The 15,192-nt window shown below is 37.0% G+C and overlaps 1 protein-coding gene and 1 non-coding gene across 3 annotated transcripts in view; both read left to right on the plus strand.

Moving 5' to 3' along the window:
* The window catches only part of SMC1B (structural maintenance of chromosomes 1B), a 73,499-nt gene that overhangs the window by 22,462 nt on the left and 35,845 nt on the right, over positions 1-15,192 (plus strand). For both annotated transcript variants that reach the window (XM_061124018.1, XM_061124019.1), the window contains exon 12: positions 9,059-9,205. In XM_061124018.1, the coding sequence (XP_060980001.1) occupies positions 9,059-9,205 (147 nt within the window). The remainder of the gene's footprint in view (positions 1-9,058; positions 9,206-15,192) is intronic.
* Positions 7,543-7,649, plus strand: LOC133044137 (U6 spliceosomal RNA). Its single transcript, XR_009689879.1, has one exon. It is a non-coding gene; the product is annotated as a U6 spliceosomal RNA (small nuclear RNA).

The raw sequence follows: 15,192 nt of genomic DNA on the forward strand, positions 1-15,192 counted from the left end.
CTATATATACAATAAATGTCCCTGTTGGATCTCAGATTTTCCCTGTATTTACATATATAATACATACATTTCTAAATACCACGAAAGAATTTAGGTGCTTATTTTACATTCTCAGTTATTCTTCTATAGTTTAATGAAGCTACTAACTGTCCTTTTACACATTCAAGGTTTTAACACATTTGAAGTTATATAGAAATAGCACAATTGAAATGAGGTTACTAAATATTAGTCTCTCAAATAATTTAGGTTTTAAAAATACTGTTTTCCTCTCAGTTGAAATAGAGTTTGTATTTAATTAAGCAGTGTAAAATTATTCAAATTATCTGATATAGTGTTTTTTAAAAAACTACTTTGTGATAACATAGTGCTTAAGGGCATTAACTATGGAGTAAAACCAGTTAACCAGTTCCCTGATAGCTGGTAAAGAACCTGATAGCTGGTAAAGATACCCTGATAGTTGGTAAAGAATCTGCCTGCAATGCAGGAGACCCCAGTCGATTTCTGGGTGGGGAAGATCCACTGGAGAAGGGATAGGTTACCCACTCCAGTATTCTTAGGCTTCCCTTGTGGCTCAGCTGGTAAAGAATTGACCTGCAGTGCAGGAGACCTGGCTTTGATCCCTGGGCTGGGAAGATTCCTGGGTCGGGAAGATCCAAAGGAGAAGCAAAAGGCTACCCACTCCAGTATTCTGGCCTAGAGAATTTCACGGACTGTATAGTGCATGGGGTTGGAAAGAGTCAGACATGACTGAGCGACTTGCAAAAAAAAAAAAAAAAGACCAGTGATACGACTTAGTAATTAATTATGTTAATTTAGGCAAGTTTCTAAACCTTTTAGTTTGTTCATCTAAAGTGGCGGAAATAACAGTACTTATTTCATAGAGTTATAGGATTAAATAAGTAATAACATGCAAAATGCTTTTATAGTGCCCAGGAAATAGCTCTCAAAAAAGTGATAGTCATTTTGTATTTACTAGTCAGTTTACACATTTGATGTGAAATGTCCAGAATCACAAATTAACACAACGCAGGCTATTCTTATGAAAGATAGGAATTTCCAGCATTAAATGTATTGACTTGTCTTATATGATTAACTTCTCATACACTTTAGTAATTGTAGCTATAATAATGTGATCTCTGTCATTGATTTCTCTATATTAAATTTAATAATAATAATAAGTGAGCTACTAAGATATCTTCCTTACTTTGCTACCTCATTAACTATACTAAAGTTGACTTTTGTATATTTGTAAAATTGGTTTTTGAAGATTTGTGTGGTGAATTTAAAGAAGTCACATAAACATAAGACTATGTTTAACTCTTCCTTCGTTCACCATATATTTATGGTTTATATCTTGTTCATAGTAATATGCCTTACCCCTTTAAGCTATATTTTGTTCTTTTTGTTATTTCAAAATTTTAATCAGCTTTATATATCATCTTTTTATCTTGAAGTATATTCCAGGGACTCTTCTTCCCATTATTATTATTCCACTTGAAGAATATTCTCTGTGTTTTAGGATGCAGGAGACATTTGGATAGATGTCATATTTTCACAGAAATCATCTGAGGTTTTTAATTTGTGCTTTTTGTTTTCCATGGACTTGATGTCTTTCCATTGACTTGATAATGTGGTTTAAAATTTTCTTTGTTCAAACATTGCAAGTTACATCACAAAATTATATTTTTGTTAGTTTATGAACTACATATAGTATATGTAAACTATATAATAATATAAATTACAGTGATTTTGCTAGCTGTAGTTTAGTCATTAAGATATTTATAACTCAATCTTAAAATATTTTAAAAATTTATGTAACAAAATTTTAAAATCTAGAATCTCTTTCAATACATGTGATTATTTCATCCATTTCCCTTAAGCAAAGAAACAACAATCATTTGCTTCCTTTTCCCATAAACTGGATGGTTATTTCTGTAAATCATATATAGATATATCTGTTTATGCTTTGGGCTTGCCTAACAGCTCAGTTGGTAAAGAATCTGCCTGCAATGCAGGCGACCCCAGTTTGATTCCTGGGTTGGGAAAATCCACTGGAGAAGGGATAGGCTACCCACTCCAGTATTCTTGGACTTCCTTTGTGGCTCAGCTGGTAAAGAATCCGCCTACAGTGCAGGAGACCTGGGTTCAGTCCCTGGGTCGGGAAGATCCGTTGGAGAAGGGAAAGGCTATCCATTCCAGTATTCTGGCCTAGAGAATTCCATGGACTACAGTCCATGGGGTCGCAAAGACACAACGACACCCATGGGGTCGTCAGACACAACTGAGCGAGTTTCACTTTCGTTTATGCTTTACCCTTCTAATATGATGTAGCAAAAAACAGACCCAGTAAAATGTCATTAACTAACTGGTAATCTGTGAAAACATCATTTTTCCAAAAATTAAATACATTAAACAAGAGAGAATTAAAAATGCAGGGTACAGTAGGTTGAAAAAACTGGGTATCATCTGGAATAAAATATGGTTGAATCTATACTTTATACCTTATATCAGTATATTCCTGGATTAGAATTGTAAATGTTAAAAAATAAAACTGTAAAGGTACCAAGAGAAACTATGGGAAAATTTTTTCTTAATCTCAGAGATAGTAAGGCCTTTCCAATATGACCAAAAATATAAAAAGCCAACCCCAAGGCTAAAAACATGGGTGAAAAGTGAAAGTGTTAGTCACTTAGTCATATCCAACTCTTTGTGATCCCATGGACTGTAGCCTGCCAGGCTCCTATCCATGGCATTCTCCTGGGAAGAATACTGGAGTGGTTAGCCATTATTAATGGCTATGGGTAAATTTACATAAGCATAAACATTTCTGCATAGAAAAGACCATTATAAGCAAAATCAAAAGACATGGCAAACCAGAGAAAATATTGTCTACTCATAAAAAAGAAAATTTGCTACAAATCAATCAGGTAAAGAACAGAAATAAAGGTGAAAAATAGACAAAGGAGAGGAGCAAACTTAGGTTCATAAAAGGAAATATAATTGCTATTAAATATGAAAACTCACCCTCACTTAAAATACAGGAAATCCCATTAAAGCTACACTGAAATACTGTTTTCACTTGTCAAATTGATCAACATCAAAGTTTGATAACACTTTATGGGGAAAGAGACCCTTGGGTTCACTGCTCTGGGCATGTAAATTTGTGCCATCTCTGTGAAGGGCAAGTCTAGCAGTTGTACTTCATCAGAACTTTACATACACATAAACTCATATATGTATAAAATGATATACATACAAGATTTAGTTATTGAACCATTGTGTGTAGCAAGAAATTTGGAAACAATTTGCTTAAGACTGTTCAGTAAAATTATAATGCATTTATAAAATGGGACACTATATAGTATTAAATAGAGGGAATTAAACTCTTTATGTACAAGTGTCAGATAATCTCCAAGCTGTCAGTTCAGTTCATTTGCTCAGTTGTGTCCGACTCTTTGTGACCCCATGGACTGCAGCACGCCAGGCCTCCCTGTCCATCACCAACTCCCAGGGTTTGCTCAAACTCATGTCCATTGAGTTGATGATGCCATCCAACCATCTCATCCTCTCTTGTCCCCTTCTCCTCCTGCCTTCAATCTTTCCCAGCATCAGGGTCTTTCAGATGAGTCACTTCTTCACATCAGGTGGCCAAAGTATTGGAGCTTCAGCATCAATCCTTCCAATGAATATTTAGGACTGATTTCCTTTAGGATGGACTGGTTGGATCTCCTTGCTGTCTAAGAGACTCTCAGGAGTCTTCTCCAACACCACAGTTAAAAAGCATCAATTCTTCAGCGATCTGCTTTCTTTCTTTTTTTTTTTTTTGCTTTCTTTATAGTACTTATTTCATAGATGAAATAGGCAGCAAGACTGTACATGACTACTCCAAGATATAGTCAGTTTTAAAATAGTAGTGAGTAGACTAGTGTTTATTATGTTACCATTTGTGTAAAACATGAGGAAAGGAGATGTGTATTTATTTATGCAAAAATATTTCTGGAAGAATACATAAGAAATTGACAGCATTGGTTATCTCTGGGGAGGATAACTGGGTGGTGGGGCCTAGCAATGCAAGGGAAATTTTTTACTCTATGCCCTGTATCTTTTGGAGTTTGAACTATGTGAATATCTTACCCATTCAAAAATAAAAGGAAATGTTAAAGTATATTATTTTCCATACCTGTGAAAGACAGCTTGAAAATACGTATAGCCTGTATAACACAAAAGTTATAGAGGATCTGCTTTAGCAGCTTATAACACTGAAACAAAATTTCTTCAAACAGTTGAAGTTGATTCAGTGGAATGATCAGATATACCTCAGAATAAATTTTTAATGCCAAAGAAATCCTCCTTTTCCTAAGCTGGGCTCTCTGGAACGTTTATTTAATGCTACTAATACTTAAAAATTCCTCCAACTCCTTATTTTATATGAGATCCCAGTTGTGCCATCTAAGTTATTTTTTTGGGAATGCAACCCCCCAAATAGGCATAGGATGACTGCACTGAGCAACCATTGTAAACTATAAATTAAGGAATTTGCAGGCTAGAAATAGAAATTGTAGTCCTTCCGGAATAGCTTTGACTGTCAATCAAATGAAAATAGGTTATTTGATACTAAGTTTACTTTTTAAGTAAACATTTTAATAAACCTAGAAACTATTTTTAAAAGCCCTATAATTTTATGAATTGCTGCCTATTTCATTTTTAGAATTAAAGGAGGTCTATAACATGTTGATTGTTAAGAGAATGGACATAGATGTTTGATCAACTTTTGATTTACGGATTTTAGTCCCTGTCTTAAAGAGATGAGAATACCAGACCTCCTTACCTGTCTCCTGAAAAACCTGTATGCACATCAAGAAGCAACAGTTAAAACCTTACATGGAACAACTGACTGGTTCAGTTGTGGGAAAGGAGTATGTCAAGGCTGTATATTGTCACTCTGTTTATTTAGCTTTGTGCAGAGTACATCATGTGAAATGCTGGGCTGGATGAATCATAAGCTGGAATCAAGATTTCCAGGAGAAATATCAACCTCAAATTTGCAGATGATACCACTCTGATAGCAGAAAGTGAAGAGGAACTGAAGAGCCTCTTGATGAAAGTGAAAGAGGAGAGTGAAAAAGCTGGCTTAAAACTCAGCATTCAAAAAAATGAAGATCATGGCATCAGTCCCATCACATCATGGCAAAAAGAAGGGAAAAAGTAGAAGCAGTGACAGATTCTGTTTTCCTGAGCGCCAAAGTCACTGTGGATAGTGACTGCAGTCATGAAATTAAAAGACTCTTGCTCCTTGGAAGGAAAGCTATGACAAACCTAGACAGCATGTTGAAAAGCAGAGACGTCACTTTGCTGACAAAGGTCCATATACTCTGGGTTTGAGTGAAAGTGAAAGTTGCTCAGTCATATCCAACTCTTTGCGACCCCATGGAATAGTCCATGGAATTCTCTAGGTCAGAATACTGGAGTGGGTAGCCTTTCCCTTCTCCAGGGCAACTTCCCAACACAGGGATCAAACCCAGGTCTCCCACACTGCAAGCAGATTATTTATCAGCTGAGCCACCAGGTAAGCCCAAGAATCCTGGGGTAGGTAGCCTATCCCTTCTCCAGCAGATCTTCCTGACCCAGGAATTGAACTGGGGTCTCCTGCATTGCAGATGGATTCTTTACCAACTGAGCTACCAAGGAATGGTTGTGAGAGTTGGACCATAAAGAAGACTGAGCACCAAAGAATTGATGTTTTCTAGTTGTGCTAGAGTTGGCTTAAAGCTCAATATTCAGAAAACTAAGATCATGGCATCTGGTCCCATCACCTCATGGGAAATAGATGGGGAGACAGTGGAAACAGTATCAGACTTTATTTTTTTGGGTTCCAAAATCACTGCAGATGGTGACTGCAGCCATGAAGTTAAAAGACGCTCACTCCTTGGAAGGAAAGTTATGACCAACCTAGATAGCATATTAAAAAGCAGAGACGTTACTTTACCACCAAAGGTCTGTCTGGTCAAGGCTATGGTTTTTCCAGTGGTCATATATGGATGTGAGAGTTGGACTGTGAAGAAAGCTGAGTGCCGAAAAATTGATGCTTTTGAACTGTGGTGTTGGAGGAGACTCTTGAGAGTCCCTTGGACTACAAGGAGATCCAACCAATCCATCCCGAAGGAGATCAGTCCTGGGTGTTCATTGGAAGGACTGATGCTGAAGCTGAAACTCCAATACTTTGGCCACCTCATGCGAAGAATTGACTCATTGGAAAAGGCCCTGATGCTGGGAGGGATTGGGGGCAGGAGGAGAAGGGGATGACAGAGGATGAGATGGCTGGATGGCATCACTGACTCAATGGGCATGAGTTTGAGTAAACTCCGGGAGTTGGTGACGGACAGGGAGGCCTGGCGTGCTGCAATTCATGGGGTCACAAAGAGTCGGACACGACTGAGCGACTGAACTGAACTGAACTGAAAAGTGTTCCAGGAGAGGCAAGCTTTTATGGAGAGGTCAGAGGAGTAAGGTGATCATGTAACAGCGGGCTTCCTAGTCAGGGAAACTTCCTTCTGGACCAGAGACCACCTGCAGGAGTTCAGTTTCCATGCCATTGCTGTTGGTATCTGGTAGAGATCTAGTGTCCTTCCCGAGTTCAGACCTGATGAGAAAACTCATTGCCAAGCTAACAGCTGGGAGGGAAGGAAGCCCCCAGGGCCTTCCAGAAAATAAAAGGCCGGTCTCCTCTGAGGGGTAATCCAAGTAAAATACTAAGGGTGGTAGAGCGGTATTACAGGAGTGTGGGTTAACTATGCAACCACCATACATACACTGGAATGTTATCTCTGTAATTGCAAAAGAGAAATAGACTAAGTTTTCTGTTAAATATAGTTAATCTAATTCTAACTCATACCTTTGATAAGACGGTATCAAACGTTTTCACGTTCATCGCCTCTGGAAGCCTTCTGCAAACCTTCCAGGCTGGGTTGGAACACCCCATTTTATGCTTCCAGATTATTCTGTTTCTGTTGTCTCATACTTTACATTGTAATGATATGCTTATATGTTTCTTTTCCTTACTAGAATGACTCATGAGGGTCAGTGCCATATTGGACTCTCTTTTGGTCACTCCAGTCCCCAGTATAGAATGTCTCAAACACAGCAGTGACCCAGAGTGTCTAAATCTAGGAATGAATGAGGCTCCTGTTGGCTTTTTTTGTTTTTAGTTTACATTACATGGCTTTAGTCCTCGACAGGCTGTCTCCTCTGCTTTGACTAATTAATTAGAAACATTTTAAAAACACTGAGAATTGCTTTCATTTGTTCCATAAAGCAAAACTAAATTTCAAGCTGTTTTATACATTTGACTCAGTTAAAATTTGGGGTCCAATTTCATATTCATTTTAGAGTACATGATATTTTTGATATTCTAAAGTAACTAAGGCTGTTTTCTAATAATGTCTTTGACATGTGATGTCAGAGTCTTTAAAATACAGTATTATATAAAAAAATAAAATACAGTATTATATGATGCAAAGTATGAGATATTAAATACAAATATTTGTGCTCGCTTCGGCAGCACATATGCTAAAATTGGAACGATACAGATAAGATTAGCATGGTCCCTGCGCAAGGATGACACAAAAATTCATGAAGCGTTCCATATTTTTAAAAGCTTTTGCACAACAAAGGAAACTATAAGTAAGGTGAAAAGACATCCCTCAGATTGGGAGAAAGTAATAGCAAATGAAGCAACAGACAAAGGATTAGTCTCAAAAATATACAAGCAACTCCTGAAGCTCAATTCCAAAAAAATAAATGACCCAATCAAAAAATGGGCCAAAGAACTAAACAGACATTTCTCCAAAGAAAACATACAGATGGCTAACAAACACATGAAAAGATGCTCAACATCACTCATCATCAGAGAAATGCAAATCAAAACCACAATGAGGTACCATTACATGCCAGTCAGGATAGCTGCTATCCAAAAGTCTACAAGCAATAAATGCTGGAGAGGGTGTGGAGAAGAGGGAACCCTCTTACACTGTTGGTGGGAATGCAAACTAGTACAACCACTATGGAAAACAGTGTGGAGATTTCTTAAAAAACTGGAAATAGAATTGCCATATGACCCAGCAATCCCACTTCTGGGCATACACACTGAGGAAACCAGATCTGAAAGAGACAACGTGCACCCCAGTGTTCATCGCAGCACTGTTTATAATAGCCAGGACATGGAAGCAACCTAGATGCCCATCAGCAGATGAATGGATAAGGAAGCTGTGGTAGATATACACCATGGAATACTACTCAGCCGTTAAAAAGAATTCATTTGAATCAGTCCTAATGAGATGGATGAAACTGGAGCCCATTATACAGAGTGAAGTAAGCCAGAAAGATAAAGAACATTATAGCATACTAACACATATATATGGAATTTAGAAAGATGGTAATGATGACCCTATATGCAAAACAGAAAAAGAGACACAGAAGTACAGAACAGACTTTTGAACTCTGTGGGAGAAGGTGAGGGTGGGATGTTTCAAAAGAACAGCATGTATACTATCTATGGTGAAACAGATCACCAGCCCACGTGGGATGCATGAGACAAGTCCTCGGGCCTGGTGCACTGGGAAGACCCAGAGGAATCGGGTGGAGAGGGAGGTGGGAGAGGGGATCGGGATGGGGAATATGTGTAAATCCATGGCTGATTCATATCAATGTATGACAAAACCCACTGAAATGTTGTGAAGTAATTAGCCTCCAACTAATAAAAAAAATAAGAAAAATAAATAATAAATAAATACAAATACTCTTGGTTTTTTTCTTCTCAATACTGAATATGCTTGAAACTAGCATAATTTTGTTTTGAACTTTTTATATTGCTGTTCATTTGTGCCTGAAAAAACAGAGTTTGTTGGCTGGTGTCCCTCATAAGCTAGTTGTCTTATTAATAGAGTTCAGTAAATAGTTTTTCATAACTACATATTCTTAGCTGTATAAGTTGTTGTGTTATATTCTGTTTTTATCTTTTTCATGTACCTTTCTCCAAGGTAAAATATTTTTAATTTTACAGACAGTAGCTCTTGATGGAACGTTATTTTTAAAATCTGGAGTGATCTCTGGAGGGTCAAGTGACTTGAAATCCAAGGCTAGATGCTGGGATGAGAAAGAGTTAAAGAATTTAAGAGACAGGAGGACCCAACTAATCCAAGAATTAAAGGTAAATCCATGTTGTAAAAATTGTAAAATACTAAGTAGAGTAATTGTGTTTTTAAGCTAATTTCTTAGGTAATGAAAGTACCATGCCTTTAGTTTAAAGAAGTCAAATTATGCAGAATGGAGTAAAGTAAAAAATAAAAACCTTTCCCTTGCCCATCCTTACATCTCAGTGGTATTTGTTACACATAGTTTGATGCATATACTCCCAAAATTTTCTCTGTATATGCAAGTCTATGTATTATTTTCCTGATTTGTTTTATAATAGACTTTTGCTATTGATTGTGTTTGCAACAAACTTTTTACTTAGTATCACAACATGGACAATGTTTTCATTTAGCATATAGAGAGCTACTTTGTTTTTTAATGAGTCCTTCCTGCTATTTTACTATATAGATTTTAACCAGTGTCACTTTGGTTTTTGTTATTACAAATGAGGCAGCATTCAACTTCCTTTGGAAAGAGAAAGTAACGCAGTGCCTGAGAATATAAATCCTATGGCCACACTGTTTGAGTTTGAATCCTGACTTGCCCACAGCAGTATGACCTTGGGCAAGTTCCCTATCCCCTTCGTACCTTGAAGCTTTTAAGAGTTACTTTAAAGATTAAATCAGCTATTTGAGATAAAATGCTTAATGCTTGACAAAAATATAAGTACTGTATAAATATTTGTTGTTAGTATATCTTTACTTACATCTCTAAGATGATTTCCTACATGTGGGATTTCTGAGGTCTGAGGATGTGTGTATTTAAAAAGCTGATAGATGGTGCTAAATTCCCATTGAAAGAAAACCTGTAGTAGAGTGTATATGTCCCTAGATTGCAACACTAGATACTAGCAAATATTTTAATTTTTGCCAATCTGGTAAAGAAAAAAATGTAATCTAATTGTTTGAATATGCATTTCTTATAACTGAAGTTGAGCATTTACTCATATTTATTATTTATTTACTCTTGTATTAATTTTTCTTCTGTGAACTTATTATTAGGCTATTTGTCTTATTAGCTACTTTAAGAATTATTTGTATAATAAGCAAATTGCTTCTTAGCAAGTATGTTGTAAATATACTTTATATTCAGCTTTTTTTGTTGGCTATATTATAATGTATATACAATAACAGTCACCAATTTTAAGTGTACGGTTTGGTAAGTTTTAACAAGTGTATGTATTTACCACCAAAATCCTGGTATATAAGATTTCCATAACCCCCCCCCCACACACACACACAATTCCTTTGGGCTCCTTTGTAGTCATTCCCTTCCCCTGGACTCCGTAGGACCTCTGGACCTGGCAGCTCAGTCTGCTTTCTATTACTGTACCTTTTTCTCACTTAGAGTTTCATATAAATGGAATAATCATACAGTAGTAGTCTTCTGTTTTATGCTTTCTTCATTTAACCTAATGCTTTTGAAATTCAGGTTGTGTGTATCACAAGTTTATTTTTACTCTTCAGTATCTGTTTGACATTTAACTTTGTTTTGTCACACACGTATTTTTAATCTTTATGTAACCAAATTTATTAATCTTTTATAACTTCTGGATTTCAATGTCATGCTCAGGAAGACATTATTCTTTCTGAAAATAACAAAAGAAATTCAGTAATGCTTCCACCCAAAGTATCATTTATTTGAATATTATAGTCCCACACACAAATTTACTTGAAATGTAAACTTTAACAGATAGTAAATCAGGATAATGCTTTTAGATTATTTATTTATTTTTCCTATTTAGCGTTCTTCTTTTGTTTATACAAATGATCAATTTTTGATTCAAGGAGGTGTTCTGGCAAAGTTACTCAGCTAATTTTAATCTTTTTCTATAAATATGAGACCACAAACTATGCTTTGATCTAAGGTATACAAAAATTCAACTTTTAAAGACTTTACAAATTTAGGCCTAGGTACAGGGGGAGTTTAAGGAAAGTGGCAGCTTGAATGAATCTGGTTTCCTATCTGTGTTTATACTAGGTTCCCACCTGTGTGTCTCTCACCTGACCCTAGTGGAGAGATGCGTGTGAATTAGATCTTGGGTTCTGGGAAAGGCTACCAGGAAAAACTGAGGTAGGGCTTCTCTTTTGATCTTTGAAGGAAGCTGGGAGAAGAATCGGGGCATAGGGGAGTCCTGAAAGAAAAGAAAGAGAGAAAGCTCAGTCGTGTCCGACTCTTTGTGATCCCATGGACTGTAGCCTACCAGGCTTCTCCATCCGTGGAATTTTCTAGGCAAGAATACTGGAGTGGGTTGCCATTTCCTTCTCCAGGGGATCTTCCCGACCCAGGGATCGAACCCGGGTCTCCTGCATTTCAGGCAGACGCTTTACCATCTAAGCCACCAGGGGAGCCAGGGGAGTCCTGGAGGAAGGTTAAATATTTGTCCCATGTGAATATGCTTAGTCTTAACCCCCATGAAGCTAAATATTAGTAGGTTATGCCCCCCCCCCCCCATTGCTGAGTTTGTGAGAGTCTAGGGAGACCAGAGACATTTTTTCCTCTATCTCTGAGTGGGACACTGGCAATTTTCTGTTGTATTTGCTTTCCTTTGGGTGTGGAGAATATCTGTGGCGCATCTGCTACTAGGGGTGCTTTAATTAACCCAGGCCTAAACCTCAAATAGGCAAAAAAATGCATAAATGCATTTAAGGTGTTCCAGGAGCCATCAACACTTGAACAAAAAAAATAGAAGCAGTAAAGAGATACGGAGTTTTCCCTGGTAGATCAGATGGTAAAGAATCTGCCTGCAGTGTGGGAGGTCTGGGTTTGATCCCTGGGTAGGGAAGATCCTCTGGAGAAGGGAACGGCAACCCACTCACATATTCTTGCCTGGAGAATCCAATGGACAGAGAAGCCTGGTGGCTATAGTCCATGGGGTCAAAAAGAGTCGGACATGACTGAGCAACTAACACACACAAGGAGATACAGTGTAATGTTGACCTCTCTGTAACCCCACACACAAGAAGACTTTCACAAGAAAAAAAAATATGTTTCTAAACCATAGAATGCAATAGATGGATTGCAGGATAGGATCGCCATTGTTGAGATCCATATTAATAACCTGGAAGACAAGTGAAATAGTATCTCAGTGAGAGGGAAAAATTGCAAAGATAAGAAAATAGTGAGAAAAATAGAAACTTAGGTAGACTCAGGAGTCTTGGTATGAGAATAATAAAATTTTCAGAAATTGGAAAATGAGCACAGAGGAGAAGTAATTTTAAAAAAAAGAAAATGTGTCTTAAACTGAGGATCCACCTTAATTTACCACTTGAAAGGACATGCACAGTTCCATGTGGGATTAATGAGAAAAGGCACACATTAACACAGATGTAGTTGTAATTCCCTAAGTCATAGGTTTTAGAGGCAATGCTAAAACACGTCACCCCCGTTCAGAAAGATTCCTTATACATTAAAAAAATTAAGCTTGTATCAGACTGTAAAACTAGTTGAGACTAGAGTAAGAGCTGTAGGCAGTCGAGGGAGAAGCACTGCATCCCAGGATATTTACGTTCTAGGAACCTGCAGGTAAGCAGATTCAGAGACAACATCATCCACATGCTCCACATGCAAACACACCAGAGAAAGTGCTCTCAGCAGCACATGCCTTAGAACAGACCTAATGGTAATGAATGAACAGTGCTAACCTAACTCAGCAAAACCTGGGAACTAGAGATGGAGAGAGGAATGAATATGTCCCAGAGATCTTACCTGTGAGGAGATGAAGAATATTCTGAAGATTGTATCTCGGTGGGTGGAGGGAGTTGGGTGGGACTAGAGTGTGTAAAAGTACACTAATAGCAACAAAAACGTAAGAAAAGAATAAAGGATAACAAGTAAGATGGGGGAAATAAAATTTTTGCTTATTAATCATTATCGTAAACATGAGTAGATTTAAGTTTCCCGTTAAGACCAAGGTCGGGCTTCCCTGGTGGTCCAGTGTTTAAGAATCTGCCTGCTGACACAGGGGACATGGATTTGACCCCTGGTCCAGGAATTCTGGTCCCACTTGCTGTGGAGCAGCTCAGCCAGTGCATCACCACTACTGAGCCCATGTGCTGCAACTACTAAAGCTTGTGCCCTGGGGCCTGTGCCCCGCAGCAAGAGAAAGCCACCTCAGTGAGAAGCCCGTGCCCCACAACTAGAGAAAGCCTGCACACAGCGACGAAGACCCAGTGTAGCCAAAATAAAGACGTAAATAAAAATGTATGTGTTAATAAAAGGCCAAGATCATCATAGCTTAAAAGGCAAAACTCAGCTAAATGTCATTTGTAAGTAATTGTCTTAAAATTGAGTGTTGAAAATTACAGATGAGCACCTGGCAAATACAAACAAAAAAGAACAGGAGTAACAGTATCAGACAATGTGAACTTTAAGGTTAAAAATCTTCAACTATATAGTAAGCTTTAAATAAGTATTTATTGAGTAAATTGAATAAAGAAGGATATTATGTATTAAAAAATAAGATCTCCGTTTTAAACCTCTTTGCAGCACATAGTGCCTAAATATTTAAAACAAGACTAGTTAACAGAAATGAAATTATAATGAAGCATTTCACTTATGTATGTCTTTCAAAATTGGACACATCTAAGTAGACAAAAACAATAATTTAGAGGAATTGGTAATTCAATCAGTAAGGTTAAATCCAGATTCTATTTCTAACACTTACTAGCAGCTTGGCTCTGAGTAAGTTACTTAAATGCTTTAATGCTTTAATTTTCTCATCAATAATAATGGATATAGTAATAGTACTATTTCATAGCATTGTTAAGAGGATTAAATAGGTTAATGTAAACTTTACAAAACACGTGCTCAATAAATTTGAGATATTATTTAAATTATCTGTGAAACACTAAAAACTGATCATATGCTTGTCCACAATGGAAACCTCAGTAATTTTTTAGAGATTTTTATAGACCATCTTGATCATAATTTAATGAAATAGAAATAATGACCAAAATTTTTTTGTCTACATAGAAATTAAGAAATGTACCTGTCAATAGTTTGGGAATCAAACAAGTAATCAAGAAGAAAATTGCAAAATGTCTCAAAAATGGTGAACACAAAAGTCTTTGAGATACAGTAAAGCTGTATCAAGAGGAAAATATGTTATTAAAGAATAAAAATGAAATATAAGGGAATTTATTACTTTAAGAAATTGGAACCACAAAATAAACAACCAGAACAATAACAAAAATTTTTAAAGCTACAGTTAAATAGAAAACTTCAAGTAGAAAAGGGTAAATGAATCTAAAAACTGGTTGTTTTGAAAGGCTCATAAAATAAATAAATGCTGCAACTCTAATGAAGGGAAGAAAAATTAGAAGTAATCATATACAGATTAGGAATGAGAAAATTAGAATAATTTTAAGAGAATCTTACAAGCAAATAATTATATAGTTAAAACATTGAAAATCTTTATGGATGATGTTCAGAAAAATATAAATTGCCAAGATTAATCAGGAAAAAAGTGGAACATTTGAAAAATTAGACAGTGGCAGGGATTGGTGTAGTTGGCTGGCCTAATACCTATCCACAACCTTTCCTTCCTTGCTTGCATCTATTATAGAATCATAAAACTAAATTTGATTTCTGAAGTTTTCTTGTAGCTAGTAGAGGCCGTGTGACAGTTTTGGCAGTATAAATGGGAATGTTCATATTGTCTTTTGCATTTTTCCCTTCCTGACTGGGATGCAGTCAAGAGGGCTAGAGGTGCAGCAGCAGTTTTATATCAAGAGAGCAAGCTTGAGTATAAAAGCCATTGTATTAAGAAGCCAGCATTGTTTGTTAAAAGCCCAATACGGGCTTCCCTGTGGTAAAGAATCTGCCTGCAGTGTGGGAGCCGTGGGTTTGATCCCGGGTCTGGAAGATCCCCTAGAGAAGGAAATGGCAACTCATTCCAGTATTCTTGCCTGAGAAATCCGATGGACAGAGGAGCTTGGTGGGCTTACAGTCCATGAGGTTGCAAGAGTTGGACATGACTCAGCAATTAAACCACCACCCACC

This window comes from Dama dama, chromosome 22 (assembly GCF_033118175.1).
Source record: "Dama dama isolate Ldn47 chromosome 22, ASM3311817v1, whole genome shotgun sequence".
Taxonomy (NCBI): Eukaryota; Metazoa; Chordata; class Mammalia; order Artiodactyla; family Cervidae; genus Dama; species Dama dama.